Source organism: Sorex araneus, chromosome 3, assembly GCF_027595985.1.
Source record: "Sorex araneus isolate mSorAra2 chromosome 3, mSorAra2.pri, whole genome shotgun sequence".
Lineage (NCBI taxonomy): Eukaryota > Metazoa > Chordata > Mammalia > Eulipotyphla > Soricidae > Sorex > Sorex araneus.
Window position 1 is genome coordinate 138707014 of NC_073304.1, and position 19351 is coordinate 138726364.

Sequence of the window (19351 nt, forward strand, 5' to 3'; positions counted from 1 at the left end):
AGGAGAGTGCCCACCGCCAGGCCTACACCAGCTCGGGCCAGCCCCCAGGCCCTGCTCTCCGAGCCCCGCTACAGGGCCTGGGCCCACACAGATGGCCTGAGAGGCCGCTCAGAGGGGTGCAGCCCCAGGCCAAGCAGGAAAGGCGGGCGCAGCGCCCTGGGGAGGGCGGCCCACCTTGTGCCAGGTGTCCTGAATGACGCCAGCCTTCTCAGACAGGATCTCGATGAGCCGCTGAGCCTCGCCCTCACTGAACACCATGCTGCCCACAGTGGACACCAGCGTCTTGTAGGGGAGGCATAGAGGGCCGTCGGCGTTCGCGGGCCCTAGGCAGCGAGAGGGAGGGAAGGGAGCAAAGACACTGCTCAGATCCCAGCGACCAGGAAGCTGTGGGGACAGTCTGTCCGCCAGCATGGGGCACTGGGCAGAGCAAAGCGCGAAGGACGCGGAATGACAGGCGTGAGCTCGGGTCCCCAGCAGGCCTGGCTTCGCAGCATTGGAGGGGAGGGGGATGTCCTGCCCCTTCTGGTATCAGAACTGAGCATGGAGCTCTTGCCCACAGGGTTTTCTTCCCTCTTCTAGAAAACTCCTTGGGCCTTCTTCTAGAAAATCCTCCTGCCCTAGACAGCTCACCTGGCTCTCCCACAATGTGGGCCCCAGCAACGCCCGCCCCCCCCCACATACACACCCATACACACATACACACACACACACACACACACACACACACATACTCACACACACCCACTCACAGCCCCACACACACCCACACATACCCTGCACACAGGGGAGGACAGAAGGAAGGGGGCCCTGGCTGGTTCTCTGCAGACCTGTGGAAATGGAGGCTGCCTCCCGCACACTGCCTTTCAGATACCCTATCTCCTGCTCTCCCCAAAGAGCCTGCCCACTCAGTCCATCAGTCAGGTCCTCAAGCACCAGGGTCATTCAAAAGTACCACACATCTAAAAAACTTCCGATGCTGCCCGTTCACTGACCCCACACACACACACACACACACACACACACACACACACACACACACACACACACACACACACACACACACACACACACACACACACACACACACACACACACACACACACACACACTTTTCACTTCCATGCTGCTCCCTTCACTGATTTCTCTCTCTCTCTCTCTCTCTTCCACCCTTCCTCCCTCTCTCTCTCTTCACTTCCACAGTCCCGAAGGCAGTAAGACCATGCTGAGGTGCTCTGTTTGGCCCGAGCCCTTACCTCCAACACTCAGACAAGACCTTGCCCTGAGGCCTCAGTCTGCCTGCAGCTGACAGACTCAAACTGCGATGATGAAGCAAAGGCCAGGGGGTGGGCTGCCACAGTGCCTATAGCAAAGACCCCTCACTGAGGATAGAGAACGGGGAGAGTCTCCACAGAAACCCTGAATTCGCTGACTTGTCACAATATTTTCACTTACCAGTCACAATATTTTCATCACACGGGGAAGCACTTAGCATGATACTTTAATAAGGGGAGCGTGGGATGTGGTGAGCGGTTGCCATGAGCACCTTCATTTTCAAACTACTTACCTCGATGAAGCAGGAGATTAAAAATAACCACACTGACACAAAAGGCCTAGTATCACAAGTGGGTGGGTACCATACAATGGGTACTGGCCGGGGAGGGAATACATTCCCTGTTACCGGCTTTCTTCTCACTGAAATATGTAGCACTGTAGCACTGTCGTCCCACTGTTCATATATTTGCTCGAGCGGGCACCAGCAACGTCTCCATTATGAGACTTGTTACTACTTTTGGCATATTGAATACGCCACGGGGAGCTTGCCAGGCTCTGCCATGTGGGCGGGATACTCTCGGTAGCTTGCCGGCCTCTCCGAGAGGGATGCAGGGATCGAACCCTGGTCTGCTGTGTGCAAGGCAACTGCCCTACCCGCTGTAGTAAATATGTATCTAACATAATGTTAATGGTAATCCTAGAGAAAATCCTGAGCACAAAAAGATTTGTATCTTTTTAAAGATAAAAGGAACACTCAAGAGGAAACCTTGTTTTCAGCTATCATCTGCTTGCTTCCCAATTTTCCCCTTCAGCCCACAGCTGCATATTTAGAGTCAATGTCTGCGGGGCCATCTGCTTCACAGAGCAGCTGACCGGTGCAGACCGGGGTTCCTTCCCTGGCTGAGAAAGCCCCTTCTCAAGCTACTACTGGGTACCCAGGAGATGGGGCTGGTGCAGACAGATGTGTGTGGAAGCGGAAGCACGCGGCAGAGTCAGAAGGCCTGCAATGAACGACGGTACCTACGACGGCTACGACGCACCATGTGGGAACGATGGTCCACAGAGTTAAACAAAATACTGAACTAAGTAAGATTCATTCCGTTTGCTTCCTATTTCCCTTTGTAAAAGAAGGCAATCCTGAGCAAACTTAACATATTCATGGATCCCTCCACACTCCCAGTTGTAGGAACTGGTCTACACCTTGGTCTCCCTGGGGAACCCCAAGCTGGAATCCCTCTGGAGGTCTCAGAATCACTGGGTTCAAGCCTCTCCCAAAGACCATGCCCTGGGCCCCGCTGTGGTCCCAAGGAAACATTCTGATTGTCACCCTGAGTAACCTTTACCAGAACCTTCCAATGCCAGTTTTTCCAGACTTCATCAGATTACTTCAGTGCACAACCGAATAAAAACTTATCACAGACGAAAAGCCCTGCCCCAAACACTTCCTCGGCTGTCTCCATGCACACTAAACATTTTTCGTTCAATATTTTAGGTAAGTTGTTTTCACTCTTCTCCAAATCAGGAAGCAAAACTAAAAGAGAAAAGGAAGCCCCTTGGAAACAGAAAGCAGGATCTGAGGAGCTCTGTGGGAGTCACACTGATCTCTGGGTTCCCAGACACCCTCACCATGTCAGTGGCACCCAGCTCAACCCGCACCCTCCCACAGTCCCCGGGGCCCTGCTGGCGGATGCAAAGGTTCCAACTGAGGAACAAGCCTTCGTGTACTCATGTGTGGGATGAAGGCTTCAGGGAGTGTAGGAATAATCCTGTCAGACAACACTAAGACTGGCCGGCTTCAGAAGCGCACAGGGCAGTGAGGGACAGGCTCTGCCGCTGCGGGTCCTGCCCCACTGCCTAGCGTCTGAGTCTGGACTCTGGGGCGGCGCGGGTCAGGGCGGCCCTGGAGAGAGAAAATAGGCGGCGGGTCGGCAGCTCTCGGATACAGAACCATCCCCAGTGCCATCAAGCCAGGCGCGGCAGGGACGCCTCTACAAGAAGGATGGCCGGGGGCACGCTCCTCACTTCCACCTGACAGCTCTGCTGTTCCTGGGCCCAAGCCCTCAGAGCCGCAGGCCTGTCGGGGTGAGGCTGCCTGGTCTTGCAACGGAAAGGAAAACGAGACAGATCAACCCCAAATGCCGCCCAAACACACGGGCACCATCAGGTCCAGTAGGGGGCCACCTCTGCCCACAGGTATACCCACACCAGATGTCTGGGACTTGAACCCTGGCTCAGAGTCTTTCTGGCTGTACTGCCAAAGCGCCCCAGCCTCCCTCTGCCTGGGTCCCTCACTTGGGACATGCGATGACGACCCTTTCCTCCCTCACAGGCTCGCTGCTGAGGGCAGATTGCACAGTGTGGTGCCTCTCCACTTACGTCTCAGCTCTCCCAACGTGCAGTAAGCACGCCTGTCTGGGGGAGGCTCCCCTCACCAGAGGAGCTGGCAGGCGAGTGCAGGCCAGCTCCCTTCCGAGCCAGCATGGCCACAGACAGTGGCCATAGAGGTTGCTACTCCACTACTGAAAAGGTACCACAAGGAGGCCCTTGAAGAATTCGCCAGATGCTCCGGGGACTCAGCCGTACCATTGGCACATAACGCAAACGACCCAGGCCTGGCCCTGCCCGGGCACTGGTCTTCACCTCCTGGGATGCAGGCTGAGGGAAGGCCTCACCTGACACCCGATAGCACAGACTGCGACCACTGGTATTTTAGCACCTACAGCCCAAGACAAGCAACCTCAAGAGCATCCTGACCGGGGGCCTACTCGGTCAGGCCTTTTCCTTCGGAGAAAGTTATCTGTTCAAAGTCATCTGAAAGGCTGTGCATTTAATGATGTCTAATGAAATGTTTAAATCCTACGATCAAATGCCTTTATTTTTGTTATTCTTTTGGTTCCTTCAACCCCACTCTCCAAATTTCAACAATCAATTTGATGTCTTAAAAAAAAAAAGAAAAAACCACCCAAAACCACCACATCACAGTATTCTCTTTTAACAAGAGACAATTCCTGGAGGATCACTGGGCAAGAGCCATCCTTGGGCTTCCTCAGGCATGCATGCAGGCTGGTCCAAGGAGAACACATCTTAAATGACGATGGAGATTTTACCTGAGGCCTGCAGGAAAGACAGGAGATGTGTAACCATGGGCTTCCTCATCACAGCAACGGGGGCCCCAGAGCAACTTATCTGAAGGTACTGAAAGGAGGTTTCTGGCAGACTCCTCTGGCCGATGCTCTGAAACGTGGCAGGGCCACACTGACACTTGGCTTGCTTCCCGAGGGAGTGCTCTTGGTCTTCTCTTTTAACAAGAAGACAGTGGCTTAAAGAACTTACACAGAAAATGAGCCCTGAAGGGCCCTAAAGCTCAGGTGTTTCCTTCCGAGCTTCAGAGCTTCAGAGAAACGAAGTCGGACTCAAAGGAGACGCCAACATTTGCCACACTCACCCCTGCCCGAGCCTGAACAGCAGAGCAGGGGGGGCGGGTGCAGGGTCCCATGAAGATCCAGGCCTGGCACTGGGGGTTTCTGGGGTGTTGGAAACAGGGCTGAGCTTTAATTTGTGCTTCTCTCAAACTGGTGAAAACACAGATTATCTTACAGAAGGCAGGGGCTGAACAGGGGGGAGGGAAGCCCGAGACCAGGTGGTTGAGAGCAGACCAGAGTACCAGGAGGACAGTGGGCAGGGGGCAGGGCAGGAAGAAGGTGGTCCAACAAACAACGCCAGTGAGGATGAGGGTCTCTTCAGACATCTTGAATGGCGTTTTCTTGAAAGACCCGAAAAGTCTCTCAGACCCCGACTTCTGGTGGCCCCTCCCCAGACCCCCACTTGTTAGGCTAAACAATGTGACCCTGGTTTTTCAGGCTGGGGGGGGGGGTTCTATGCTGTATGTCCACTTGCTCTGGCAGAGGCAGAAGCAGCCTGGCGGGGCCACAAAGAGGCTGGCTGCCAGGTAGGTAAACTGAGGGCCACTGTGAACTTTCTGCCTTGCTCCATTTATGGCCGTTTACAGGGGGCTGGCCAGGGGCAGGCCAGGTACGGAGTGGCCATCATCATGCATCAACCCGACCCCCAGGAAGGAGCAGAAACTCCTTTCTGCTCTGCCCCGGGCACCTGTGGTGGGGGGAGGGGGTGAAGGGGCAGCGGCCTCACAATGCCCGCAGGACAAACGATGCACTTAGTTACAATGAAGCTGCCTCATTATGGCAAGTAATGGGAGGTTTTGTTTGTCTCCATTTATAAGGCAAGGCATGATGGGAAAAAGAAAAAACGGAAGCTGCAGAAGGAGGGAAGGAAGGTTTAAAGAGAAATCCATTATCCTAGCCCCTTCCTTCCACACAAACTTGTGTGTGCCTGATCACAGCAACACCTCTGAGAAAGGGCTTGACCCCAAGGAGCGGCCTGGGCTCCCCTGGGTCTGATGGCTTCTGGCTTAAAAGTGAACAGCCCACACGCAAGGCAGACGGGGCACGGGCACACAGAGGAGGGGTGCAGGGAGATCCCAGCGTAAGACCAGCTTGCAGCTGAAGAGAGAAGCACTGTGCTGGGAGCCCGCCCCCCTGTAAGGCAGAAAGGCCAAAGCAGCCCCGGAAGGAGACACAGCAAAGCCCCTACTGCTCCCCTCACCTACAGGCGCGATGGCTGCCAGCCACCTGCCTGCTCTCCACCTGGCTCCGTGGCAGCATGACGTGCCAGAGCTGGTGCCCTCGGTGGGCTTCCAGAACATGCCTTCTGCACCCCAAGTCTAAGTCCTCGGACTCTGCAGGGCCCACTGTGCTCCTCTGGAACTGGGGGCAGCACTCCTGAAAGGGCCGTTGGGACGCGCAGGGCCCGTGCAGGAGGCACACACCAGAATGACAAGGCTGTGACTCCACCACAGGGGAGCTTCTACAGCCCTTCTGAGCCCTGGAGCACCACTTCCTATTCGACACCGTGGCTCCCAACTGGGCACCAATGACAAAGTGCCCCAGCAACTGCCATCGCAGTGGCCAGCAGCGGCCAGCAGGACATATGGCAAAGCCCCAGAAGCTTCAGTTCGGGGAGACCCCCCTCCTAAGTTTCCCAGAATTCCCTCTTCTCCAGGCCCCAGGAAGAGACAGCTGGTGCCTTTGGTTTCATGAGTACCAGTTTTCCTCCTACACCCTGCCCAGAGTAAGGCAGAACCCAACACCATCTCGAGCAGTGCCGCCAGAGCAAGGGCCCTGAGGTATGTAACTCCTTTGGAGAGATGCTGCGCTATCTTCCAACATTCAATACGCATTTCCCTTTGGACAGAGACATTTACAAACCTCACAACTATTCAGATGGAGCACCGGAGCATTCGCTCTAACTGCAAAACACTGCCTACTCCCAATGCTGTCTGAAAAAACTGACCTACTCATGCTGCGAAACGTCCTGAAGTGGGGCTCGGCAAAGAGAGAGCAGGACACGGGGACCCCTGTGACTAAGGAAAGTGGGAGGCAGGACCCCCATGACTAGGGAAAGCGGGTGCCAGGACCCCAGAAGCTGTTCCGGTGCACCCTTCCCCACTTAGCGGGCAACAAGCAAAGCAGTCCTGGAGCCCGAGAGCCCGAGGAGGCAGGGAGGGACTAAGGTGGCAGAGAGGAGGGGGGACTCAATTCTCACCTTCCACGCTTCTCCAGTTTGCATTTTGTTTACTGAAGTGCATATTTTTACAGTAGTTGATTAAAAAGCCAGGATTAGGAAGGCAGGTGTTCACTGTCAAAGCTGGCCACAGACAAGCAGTAAAAACCTGTCGCCTAGCTCCAATTTACTTTTGTAGGAAAATCAGATCTGAAGTTTTGGGATCGCTCCAACTCGGGCCTGCAGAAGCATGTCCGGCTTCTCCACACCTGCCCGGCGCCTGCAGGGCCTCTGAGCCGGGACCCTGCCAGGCTGACTGGGCGACAGGTCAGGTCAGGTCAAGGCCCATGAAGCAGAGTCCTGTGTCTGGGGGACACTTCACTCGGAGATGGTGTGGCTCTGTCACATGTCCTAAGCCGGCCACGGGAGGCCAGAGCAGGACAGGGGGACTCTAGGACATCAATGCCAAGCTGCAGAGACCTGTCCAGGGTGACCGGGGAGGCCCTGCTGACAGGTGCTCTTTACCTGCAAGCCCCGCCCCATCGCCACATTGACCAGTGAATCTGCAAACGCAGCCAGAAGGCTGACTCCTGCACTGATCTTCGCCTTTGCCTTTTTGGTCCTGGGAACCACACCTGGCAGCGCGCAGGACTTCCTCCTGGCGAGTGCAGGGAACTGTATGTGGGTCCAGGGATGAGGCAGGCTCAGCTGCAGGTACAAGGCAAGCTCATTCCTGGCTCAGTCCTGGCTCCCTGGCCCCTTGCGAGTGAACGGGCTGCACGTACCCACACTGAACAGCAGGGCCCCAGCTCCGGCAGCCAGTCAGAAGTTCACAGCCCTAGACCTAGTCCACTCAAGATCCCTTGGGCTCAGAGGTGCTCTCTTCCCGGCCTGCTCTGTGTCCACGACCAGAATACAGTCGCCACGCATCATCTCCCAGGTCCCCAGTGGTCAGAAAATCACCTCAGACCCCACCAGCAACTCAGACTCGGGTCCCCTGGTGTTTTAGGCTCCCAGGGCTGGTGAACCCAGAGGAGGAAGATCTTGTCTATGGTTTCCAGCTGGAGTAGCTAGGTGGGCCAGCTCTGAACGGAGAAACCAGGCCCTGGCCGGCGAGCAGGGAGGGCAAGGCAAGCTGCCTGGAACCAACGGCAGCCTTTCTAGCAAAGGGACGAGCCTGTGACAGCCCGCCCTGAAACGCACCTCTGCACCAGACACATCCAGAGTAAGGCGAAAGGCACAGGCACCGCTACTCCTCCCTCTGAGAAGGGGTCCTCCACGGGCAGGAGTGGCCGAAGCTGCTGAAAGCCCACCAAGCACTGCGGAGAGAGCACCTAATCTGGCAGAGTGCTTCCACCTGGGCTGGCAGTGACTCAGAAGTAACTGACTTCCCTCAAATGGTCCTGAAGCTATGAGCACCTCCTGGAAATCGTCGGAAAAAGGGAATTTCCAATCCCATCTAGAACGACCCAGGCAGAATCTGGGTCTTCAACAAGACCAAGCGCTTTTGTGTGATCCTAGGATAAGCTCTGCACCATTTCTGTTCCACTTGGAATATGGGCTGGTGAGTGGGCTGTCTAAAGCTGGAAGCCCAGGAGGGGCAGCAGGGAAGATGGCCTTGAACTCCCACCAGGTATAAATATGGAGCAGGGCTGCCAGCCTGCAGTGCAGGTTCAGGGAAACCAGAAGCCAACTGCACCAAAGTCTTTGGCCACATTTTCTAGACAAGATGGAGACAGACACTCCCTCTTCAAAGGGGAAGGCTATACATGCCGCCTTGAGCCGCCACGCCGGGCCTTGGTCCCTTTCCCACTGGATACAGGGAGTGGAGGCCACATGGGCTGATACAGACATCAGTTAGGGTGACTTTTTCTGTTTTCCAAGACTTACCTGCTTTCTAAAACAGATCTGCTTCATCCACGCTACCCCTTTCAGCATGTGGCCATGACCACAGACTCGACATTCACTCTATCCCTGGGGGCTCCTGGGGGCCCAGCAAACCAGATGGCCACCAGCTAGCACTCTCCTTGGAGTCCCAACAGTTTGAAAATAAGTTTCTACAGCACACAGGACTGGCTGTCCAAAAGACGTGAAAATCTACTCAAGTAATACTGGTGTTTTTCTTTCCTTTTTCTTTCTTGGTTTTGGGGCCACCCTCTGGTGCTCGGGGCTTACTCCTAGCTCTGTGCCAGGGATCACTCCTGGCAGAATGGATTTTCCCCCTTCCCAGATGGGACCTTTTAAATAAACAGCATTTTTCAAAGTGTGGGGGGGAGGGGGGAGGAATAGCTCAACACAATTTTGGAAGAGGGAAAAAAAAACCCCACAAGTTATGGGAGTAACAGCCTTATTATCTCTAATGGTTCTTAGCCAGGGCCCAAGGATTTCTGTTCTCTGTTCAGATCACCGGGTGCTACACACACTCCTCAGGAGAGCTGCCACTGGGGGCCACACCGGGCACAATGCGGGGTCTTCACTTCAGAAAGGCTCTTTAAAAGGCTGCAGGGCCTGTCAGGGAGATGCAGAACCCAGGCTGCATTCTAGTCCCAAGCGCCCTGGCCCTGTGTCCAGGATGCCACCGCAAGGACAGGGTGGGCACTGTCTCCCTGGCTTGGGAAGCAGGGCTGAAGCTGGGTGTTAATTCATCTCCTGTGTGGGGTCAGATGGGCTGGCCCACAAGCCTCAGCGGGAGCCCAGCATCTTTCCCAGAGAGAGCTTGGGTCCCCTCCAGGGGGGCCGTCAGAGCAGATGTTTCCCCAAAAGTCAGGGGAGAAGAAACCCAAGGAAAGGCAGTATAGCCTCATGGGCGTCAGAGAGGGAAACTCAGATTTATGCAGGGCCCTGTGCTATTTCCTTAGCACAGCCCAAATATTTCCAACCTCCTCAGTTATCTTGAAGGGCCAATGCCATCAACTCTGCAACCCAACTAATAGTCAAAAACTGAAATTTAAAAAAAAAAAACCAAAAAAACATAAAAACATGGGATCAACTATGTCAAGAGTGATATACAGGAAACAGGAGCTTAAGGGACTAATTTCCATGATAATATGTACTAAAAAGATAATGGAAATGCATATTCTCTATTATCAACATAATTAAACAGTTTATATGTCAGCATATTTATATTTGTCAGAGTATTTGCATTTGTAATTGTTAAACTAAATGGCCAGGATGAGAGATAGGGTATTCAGGGGGTTAGGAATGTGGAATCCTTCAGAATATTATCCCACCATTATTCACTCAACAAACGGAAATGCCTAAAACCTATGCTATAGCACCAGGTGACGTAAGGAAACAAACAGGCTGCAGGATTCAGTCACCCAGACACAGAACTGTGGAACAGTGCGTGGTGGTGGAATTATGTTCCCTCACCTCTCATTTCCCCGCCACTGTGCTCTTCCTCCCATGGGAGGCAGCAGACTTCGGGCCCTTTGACTCAGCTTAGCCACATGGCCTTCTCTGGCCGACAGCATGCTGGTTTGAACTGTGCTCTTTCATAACTCCGCCATCATCTCTGACCGCCATGAGTCACAGAAGCCTCAGTCTGGGTTCCCATATGAGGACATGAAGAAAAGACCTATGCTCGACCTGCACAGCCAGGAGCCAAACCCAGGGAAACAACAGCAGAGCAGAGCCACCCAGCTGAGACAGCCCAGACCAGCCAACCTTTGGCCAAGTGAACAGAAGCATAAGCGAGAACAACTGCTGGTGTAGGTACTGTATCCTGGGATGTTTGTTACACAGCCTTTTGGCAACAGCTGACTGATACAGACGCCTTCCACAAAGAATTGTAAGTCACTTCACGACAGCTTTCCCCAGGTTCACAAGAACTCAAAACTGCTTACCAGGCTCACCACCTTTCTTCTTCGAACCAGATTTTTTCTTTGCAGGAGCCTCTTGCTTCAATGCCTCCTGGCTCTGGACCACATCTGCATTCTTGCCCTGAGCAGGAGCTGATTCTGCCTTTTTACCCTGACTGGCAGGTGGATCTGCCTTTTTGCCCTGGTTGGGGGCCCCTTCTGACTTTTTCCCCTGGTTAGGAATTCCCTCTGCCTTTTTGCCTTGATTAGAGCCCCCCTCTTTTTTCCCCTGGTTTCCAGCACCTTCTGCCTTTGTGCCCTGATTAGCAACTGAATCTGCCTTTTTGCCCTGATTCTGAGCCCCCTCTGCCTTTTTGCCCTGGTTGGGGGCTCCCTCTGCCTTCTTGCCTTGGTTCTGAGCCCCCTCTGCCTTTTTGCCCTTAGGGCTCCCCTCCGCCTTTTTAGCCTGGTTCTGAGCCCCTTCTGCTTTTTTGCCTTGATTCTGAGCCCCCTCTACCTTTTTGCCCTGGTTCTGAGTCCCCTCTGCTTTTTTGCCCTGATTCTGGGTTCCCTCTGTTTTCTTGCCCTGGTTCTGAGCCCCCTCTGCCTTCTTGCCCTGGTTCTGAGCCCCCTCTGCCTTCTTGCCCTGGTTCTGAGCGCTCTCTGCCTTCTTGCCCTGATTCTGGGCTCCATCTGCCTTTTTGCCCTGGTTCTGGGCTCCATCTGCCTTTTTGCCCTGGTTCTGAGCGCCCTCTGCCTTCTTGCCCTGATTCTGGGCTCCATCGGCCTTCTTGCCCTGGTTCTGAGCCCCCTCTGCCTTCTTGCCCTGGTTCTGAGCGCTCTCTGCCTTCTTGCCCTGATTCTGGGCTCCATCTGCCTTTTTGCCCTGGTTCTGGGCTCCATCTGCCTTTTTGCCCTGGTTCTGAGCGCCCTCTGCCTTCTTGCCCTGATTCTGGGCTCCATCGGCCTTCTTGCCCTGGCTCTGAGCGCCCTCTGCCTTCTTGCCCTGATTCTGGGCTCCATCTGCCTTCTTGCCCTGGTTCTGAGCCCCCTCTGCCTTCTTGCCCTGATTCTGGGCTCCATCTGCCTTCTTGCCCTGATTTTGAGCCCCTTCTGCCTTCTTGCCCTGATTCTGGGCTCCATCTGCCTTCTTGCCCTGATTTTGAGCCCCTTCTGCTTTCTTGCCCTGATTCTGGGTCCCTTCAGCCTTCTTGCCCGGGCTCTGGGCCCCTTCTCCCTTTTTGCCCTGGCTCTGAGCCCCTTCTGCCTTCTTGCCCTGGCTCTGGGCCCCTTCTGTCTTCTTGCCCTGGTTTGGCACCCCTTCAGCCTTTTTGCCCTGGCTCTGGGCCCCCTCTGCCTTCTTACCCTGGCTCTGAGCCCCTTCAGCCTTTTTGCCCTGGTTTTGGGTTACTTCTGCCTTTCTACCCTGTGCAGTGGAGGTCTTGGCACCCACTGGGGACACAACCACCATAGGCACCTCCTTGGGGGCAGTGTCAAAGACAGCAGACTTGGAGGCAAGAACCTGGACAGAATTCACTACAGAACTGACAGCTGGTTCCACCTTTGCCACTTTTTTGTCCTTCTTCTTTTTGTCCTTAGGGGAAGAAGCCGGCTTCTCTTGGGGCATGGCTGCTACGGTGGCTACTGGGGTGAGAACCACGGGGGAGTGCAGGGGACTTGGAGCCACGGCTCGTGCTGTGTCTTTGAGGAGGATAGTTGCACTGGGAGTAGATTCATGGTCCAGTATCTTCCCATTGGGTTTTTCTTCTTTTTTCTTGGTCTTTCCTTTCTTTTCCACTGTTTTCTCCTTCTTCTTCTTCTCTACTTTCTGGTGGTGAGTTTTTGCCATCTCCTTGCGCTGGTTGGCCAGGGCTTCTTCGTATGATGTCTCCTTCATAGAGAAGGTTGACACCAGAAAGATCCCAATGGCAGAAACAACCATGAATCCACCGAAGACCACCACTCCCAAGGTTTGAGTGTCATAAAAATCCATCCTGTCTTGCTTTCCTTCTGCCTGCCAGACACAGACACAGAAATCACTTTTCAGAAACAAAGGCATTTGACAAGTTCCATCCCCAACCCAGTCATCAAACTTAAGGTTTCACTAATTCTTCAGACTAATGGAGCCACGGAGGAACAAACCCAAGTAAATTCTGAGATCACAAATTCCTTCCATCTCCTGTCAGAAGTCCTTATACAAGATATGAACAGTCAATACTATTGCTGAGAGATAAAGCTCAGCAGAGAATGACAGAGTTTGGATCTAGAAATGAAACACAGAATACCCAGCAGACTCAAAAGTCACACCCCAAATCAAGATGTGTGAAGAAGAATGCAGGCTAGATGGTCAGAGAAGGGACTGGTGGGGACTCTGGCAAAAACAACTCCCCTGAACTAACACGCAAATGTCCCCTGGACATAGCTGACTTAGGGAAATGTGAGCACTGTGCTGAGGGCTCATTTGCTTTTTTCACATTAGACCAGAAAACTTTTTTTCCCCTCTAGGTTAAACAGATGAGTTTTTAAAGAAAATACCACCCAAGCCAAACCAACTGTGTCTGGGACTTTCTTCCACATGCACTGTGGCCAGCAGGCCTCGCATGGGTCACCTCTCCTCTGCCACCTCCTGATTCCCTAGTGCCAATAAACCACAAGAGTCAGAGTTGAAAACCTTGCTTTACAATCCTGCAAAGTGATAAAGCAATTGAGAAGGGGGAAATGACCTTTGCCAGCAATAGCTACCGAAGAACTAGGAAACCTGCAATTCACACACTGAGAAACCAACGTGTCCGTCTTGAGAAGTCCACCAACTAGAAAGCTCCAGGTGTGGCGTTTCGAAACTACAGCAGGGAAAGGACCAGGAAGCCCCACCTTTGCCTAGGGAGGGGCCCCACCACCTAATAACACAATTCCAACCAAGAGAATGACCCACCCTGCCCATCGCCCATGGACCAAAGTCCAAAGGCTCAGAAACATCCAGGTCCACATCTTCCTGTCTGATTAATCCATCAGGCTTCAGGGAGGGACTCCAAGAGGCTTATTTACTTGAATGCGCTCAATTCTTACCAACTTGTTTTGATGCCACACTCATTTTTGATGTCACATTCTTGGAACTGGACTGGACAGTTTTTTTATGAGCAGCAGCAGCATAAGGGTGGAAAGGGAAAGGGTAAGCGGAGAGGAAGAGATGAATGGTACCTCTTGCCCCCACCAAAAATCTTGATACGTAGTGGCAGGCGGAGTCCCGGCTCATCACTTAGAAAACTGAGATTCCCTTTTCCCATGGGATTGAGAAGAAACTCAAAAAGGAGATTGTCTAAAAGGTCTCAGCATTATGGTTCTAAGAAAAATCATTCTGACCATAGGAAACAGAATTTTGTGCTGCTTTTCTCTTAAATCCTCTGCAGGAAAGGGTTTAAGGCGCCAAGGCCAAACACTTCAGAGTATGTACTACACACAAAGGTAGCTCCTTCAGCTGCAGCCGTGCTTCACTTCATTGGGACTAAAGCCCAGCTCTGCAGGACAAAGTCAGACCGCACCAAGCAGCGGGAAGGACATCTTCAACTTTGATTTTGTTGCTTCTCCTGGTGATACAGACCATTCATGTCTCTGTGGATTAAGTGTTGAAAGGGAACCTAGCCCTCTTCAGCCCAGGAGGCGTGCAACGGGCAGGAGTGTGGAGATAAAAAGGCTTCGTGAGGGGCTAGAGAGATAGTTCAGTGGGCAAGGCGCTTGCCTTGCATGCAGCTGAGACGGGTTCGATCCCCAGCATCCCATATGGTCCCCCGAGCACACCAGAAGTGATCCCCGAGCACCTCTGTGTGCAGACCCAAAACTTGTCTTTAAATTGTGGGACTTGGTCCACCTCCACTTGTTTGTGCGGATCCCCAATTAAAACCCCAGGTCTTTTACCAGAATCTGAGAGAACTTCATTCACAGTGTAATTTGTTCAGATACACAAATTACATGAGGATCCCAATATTCAATCTGTTCAGAAGACAAAAATTCTCTGCGACACTCTCTCCTCCAGCGTGACCCCAGAGCCTCAGTCTCCCTGGAGGACCTCCCAACTCTGCCAGTGGTCAGGGCTCTGGCGGAGCTAGACCCAGGCACAAAGCAGGGCCTGTGCCCTGACGAGCACTACGGGCACTGGGAAGCCGCCTGGTCCAGGCAGCAAAGCCACACTTGAAAAATGAGCCTGGACTCTTATGCAAGGTAGGCAAACAGGGACACAAAAATATACTCTGTTAAGACTGGACCACTGAGCAAAAGCAAGCTTGGACAAGTATTTCTGCTCTGCAGCATGCACAAATGTTATGTCTGATGGTGGCATGAAGACACTGTCCCAACTTTTGCAGAACAGGCTGCTTTAAAAAGAAATGACATCCCCAAAACTAATTCCGAAGTGAGAATTTCTTGAAAGGAAGTCTTTCACGGGAAAATGAAAAGCCCCAGTCTTAGGAAGGGAGACACGGAGAGAGTCCAGGCAAAGGTTGGAGCACAACGAGGAGCAGAGACGTGAGTCAGCAGAGACAGGTTTCCTGCTGCTCTGTGGTGTCGGAGCAGGAGCGACACTGCGAATGGAGGACAGAGACGCCTGGGGAGCTGGACAGCCAGGTGCACCCAGGGGAGTCTCGAGATGAGCCTTCAGGGGCCCGAGAGAGTTCACAAGGTTGGCTCTGATCCCGAACACAGCCAAGTGCAGCCCCAAAAAACCAAACACACAAAACACTCACCTTTCTGAGAGCCTCCCTTCTGCAGCCTCACTGTCTTAAAAGTGCTCCCCCCCCCCACCAAGCAGAATCCCCCCACACAGGGCCTTCCATCAAGACTGTGCCCCAGTGGGCAAAAAGCAAGGCCACATGTGTACCTAACCCATCCACAGGTATAAATGGTTGGACCCCAAGAAACCAACATCTGTCAATTCTGGAAACTTCTATGAAGCATGTACTTACTGTTACGAGCACACTCTAATGTAGACCGGTGGAGGCCTCCGAAGGGAAGGATGCAGGCGTCACCTGCAGGGCGAGATTACTAGCAGGCTCAACTGGCCGACACTTGCTGGCCTGCAAGGGGTTCTGAGATAACGGAATTTCTTCTCTTCCTATAAGAAACGGAGTTGGGGAACAAATGTAAGAGGAAGCCAAATTCTTTAAACACAGAATAATTTGGTTAAGCCATGTGGTCCAACCTATCCTGCCTGACTGGGCAGATGGCAGTGGGTTGGCTTTAGGAAAAGATCCTCAGCTCCGGGTCTCTTCACTCACCAGCTGCCCCATACTCAAGAGCTGTGGGACTGGGGTGGGCGGGGGGGTGATGTTGGTGGGCATTCGTGCTGCAGAGAAGAGTAAAGAACAGATCACCAGAGCCACATCCCAAGTACAAACTGACCTTCCGGGAAGGTAAGAAACTAAATCAAAAAGAGATGACGGATTGTGCAGAGAGCAACAAGGGCTAGAATGCAAGTCTTGCATGCCAAGGCCTGAGTCCAACTTCTGGCACTGCACCGTCTCCGGAGCATCTCTGGATGTAACTCTGGGCACCACTAGGCCCTCAGGAGCACCAGCACCATGTCACTGGGTTCCAGTATTGATCTACCAGGCCTATTGGCAGACAACAGGGCCCCCAGAGCACTGCAAAGGACTCTTCCCTCCTAAGACAATGAAACATAGACCCAGCAGACAGTTGCATCAAGGTCACTGTCTCTTGAATAATTCACATATTTAAGAAAACTACATGACCATCCATTGACCTTACACACACACACACACCTCTTATCTCCTTGCATAGAGCCAACACCTGCAACATGTCACTCGGCACTTCCACGTTTGTTTACATCACAAACGTGTCCCCACTGACAAATACAGCCCGGCTATGATGCAGGTGCTGTGTAAGCAGCATCACTGTGGGTACTACTCTGGAGAATCATTCTTGTCTAACACACACTGCTCAGCTCACATGGCTTCTCTACACTTAACCAACCCATAAGCAGAAATGGACCACACGCCTATGTATTTAAATTGCTATGCTCTTCACACACACAACACTGTAGTATAAAAATGCCTCCTTGCTTCTCTGTGCTCATGTATGGGCTTTCTAAGCTGGACCTACAAACAGACCTGGGTACCACAGGCTGGATGCGGTTCTATTGCAAGTGCTACCAAACAGCTCCTCAAATGGGTAGTGTTGCAAAAAGCCTTCCTCCCTCATATCTCTGTCCACATGTCCTACTGCGATCAAACATGAGACCAATGAGACAGATCCTCTTCCCATTTTCCTAATGGGCTGCTGCCTTCTCCTAGTTGACAGGTCCTTTATGTATTCTGGATATTAACCACTGGTTATTTGGAGGTGCTGAAGTCTATGGTTTCTCTTTTAGCCAATTTACAATGCTTTCTGGACATCAACCATTAATCACAGTGAAATCCTATTTACTCACAATTGCCTTTTTGTTTTTTTGATCATTCCTGCTGAAGAGCTACTCTGCAGTTATAAAAGAATGTTGCCATTTTTGTTTAAAAACAAAAAAAAAGATTATATTCTTAAATTCAAAAAATTACCAATTCATGTTGGCTAGAAGCAATAAATCCCTTTAGGCCTAAAGTTAAAGGGAACAAAATGGTTGATAAAGAGTAAAAAAATCACCCTAACACCTCTGACCACCTGTCCCTTAGGTTCTGATCACTGGGACAGAGACAGCCAAGTGACAGCACTTTACTCCCCAGTAGAAGTGACTTTCTTCTAAAAACCTCAGTAATGCTGTTCAGAATTGCTGATCACCAGGGGTTTACTTTGATAGACAACTGAAAATAGTGCTCGAACAAATTTTCCCCAACCCTTGAATTCCACAGCACCACTTTGGTTGGTGCTACCTCAAGTTAGTGTGTCCCTAGTCCCTACACCCCCCCCCCCCCCATAAGACTCACGGCAACTTCTGTCCCATCCAGTTTGAAATATCCAGGGGTCAGTTGCGTGGGCACCGCACCTGGTTCCACCAGAGTCCTCACCTACAGCCTGGGTCAATATCACATTCTCAGTCTATGCGTTCTCCTCCAAAACCCTATTCAGATTTGTACTGGAGTCATGCTGAAGTCACAGCTGAGCACAGACAGCAAGAACTGACAGCTACTATGGGCCCTCACCAATGAATATAGTATGTTTGGTACTTTTATACTTTGCAGATAGCTTTTACAATGGTTCCTTCTAGAAGCCCCCCCTCTCCTCCCCCTCTCCCCCCACCTTCCTCCTCCCCCCCATCCCTTCCCAGCAGTGCTCAGGGAGTTCAGCCATCCCTGGAGACACTCGCTCAGCATTGTCTACATAGATGAGGTGTTACCTGGGCCTGGTGCTACCTGGCCCCTCCCCAGAGGCATTGACGAGGCAATGTGGCGCCAAAAGCTGATCTCTCACTTGTGAGGGGGCAGTGTCTGACTTTCCTGACATAGGGGGCTTTGAGCTATTACCGATAAGTCCCAAATGCTAAGTAATGAGAATCTCTTCTGTGTGATAAGCCCAAAGCTTTCAGATTTCTAACTATAATCCAGAAAAAAAATATTTTCTACACATACACATATGTGTATGTGCTAACAAATGCATATAAAAATAGACAAACAATAAAACTTTCACGATACCATACTAATATGTGATACGAACACATTATCTGGGCTACCAAAAAGTTTTTTTAAGGTCTTCCACATCAAAACACTAATGATTTACAACAGGTTGAGTTGATGGTTGCAAAAAACCTGATTCAGATTCTACTTAGTGAGTTCTGCCAGACTGTGGTCAATTTTGATAAATATGTGTCGTGTTCTCAGAGCAAAGGGTCTTGGTTTGAGTTCAGTAATTTTCTTCTAGAGAAACACTCATTTTTCACCTTCTTAACTGAAAAGCTATTTAGAGTTTTAAAATCTTCCCATCATGAGCAAGGACATACCAATTTCTCCCAAGAATCTCAATATATGTTCCTTTTTGTTTTGTTTTGTTCTGGGGGCCAAACCTGGCAGTGCTCAGAGCTTACTCCTGGCCCTGTGCTTACAAATACCATGTGTGGTTCCAGGGATTGAACCCAGGTATGCTGCATGCAAGGCAGGAGCCCTGCCCACTGTACTATCTCTTTAGCCCTCAAGTTATGGAAGCCCCCACCCCCACATAAGAACAACAAAAAAACAAATTATACCAATTTGTGGGAGATTTGAGTTGGTCAACACTTTTTAAAATTTTCATAACTTTCAGTTTTCCTATGTCCATATATTTTGAATGAAGTAATAATAACAGACAGGGGCTGAATGATTGCTTTTTAAGACAAGTGTAACAATTATTTGTCTTTTTAACTGGAAGATTTATTTCAACATTTGTTGTGATTTCTGTTATTATCAGATCCTTATGATCCCTACTCATACCCCTTTTCTTGGCTCTTTGCGCTCGCTCTTGTGCTCTCTCTCTTTCTCTCTCTCATGCATTTGGCTGGACTATTCAACTTTTACTTTCCTTCTATATTTGGAACTTAGACATTCTATTTCTTCTGTGTGTGAGCACCCTTTTAAAAATATATATAAGTTTTTTTCAATCCTACGCTTCCCTTACATACTCCACCAATGTTACTTCCGTAACATTATAAGCACTAATTGTGGAGGTGCCCTTCATCTGACTTGATCCCTTTTTCATTTTGGGGCACCCCTCACTCCTTTCATATGCAC

General features: G+C 51.5%; 1 protein-coding gene across 5 annotated transcripts in view; it reads right to left on the minus strand.

Moving 5' to 3' along the window:
* RRBP1 (ribosome binding protein 1) overlaps positions 1 to 19351 on the minus strand; it is a 55279-nt gene that overhangs the window by 18167 nt on the left and 17761 nt on the right. For all 5 annotated transcript variants that reach the window (XM_055132819.1, XM_055132818.1, XM_055132817.1 and 2 more), the window contains exons 2-4: positions 15608 to 15756; positions 10698 to 12666; positions 175 to 323 (exon numbers count right to left, since the gene is read on the minus strand). In XM_055132819.1, coding sequence (XP_054988794.1) covers positions 175 to 323; positions 10698 to 12645 — 2097 coding nt within the window. In that variant the 5' untranslated portion in view covers positions 12646 to 12666; positions 15608 to 15756. The remainder of the gene's footprint in view (positions 1 to 174; positions 324 to 10697; positions 12667 to 15607; positions 15757 to 19351) is intronic.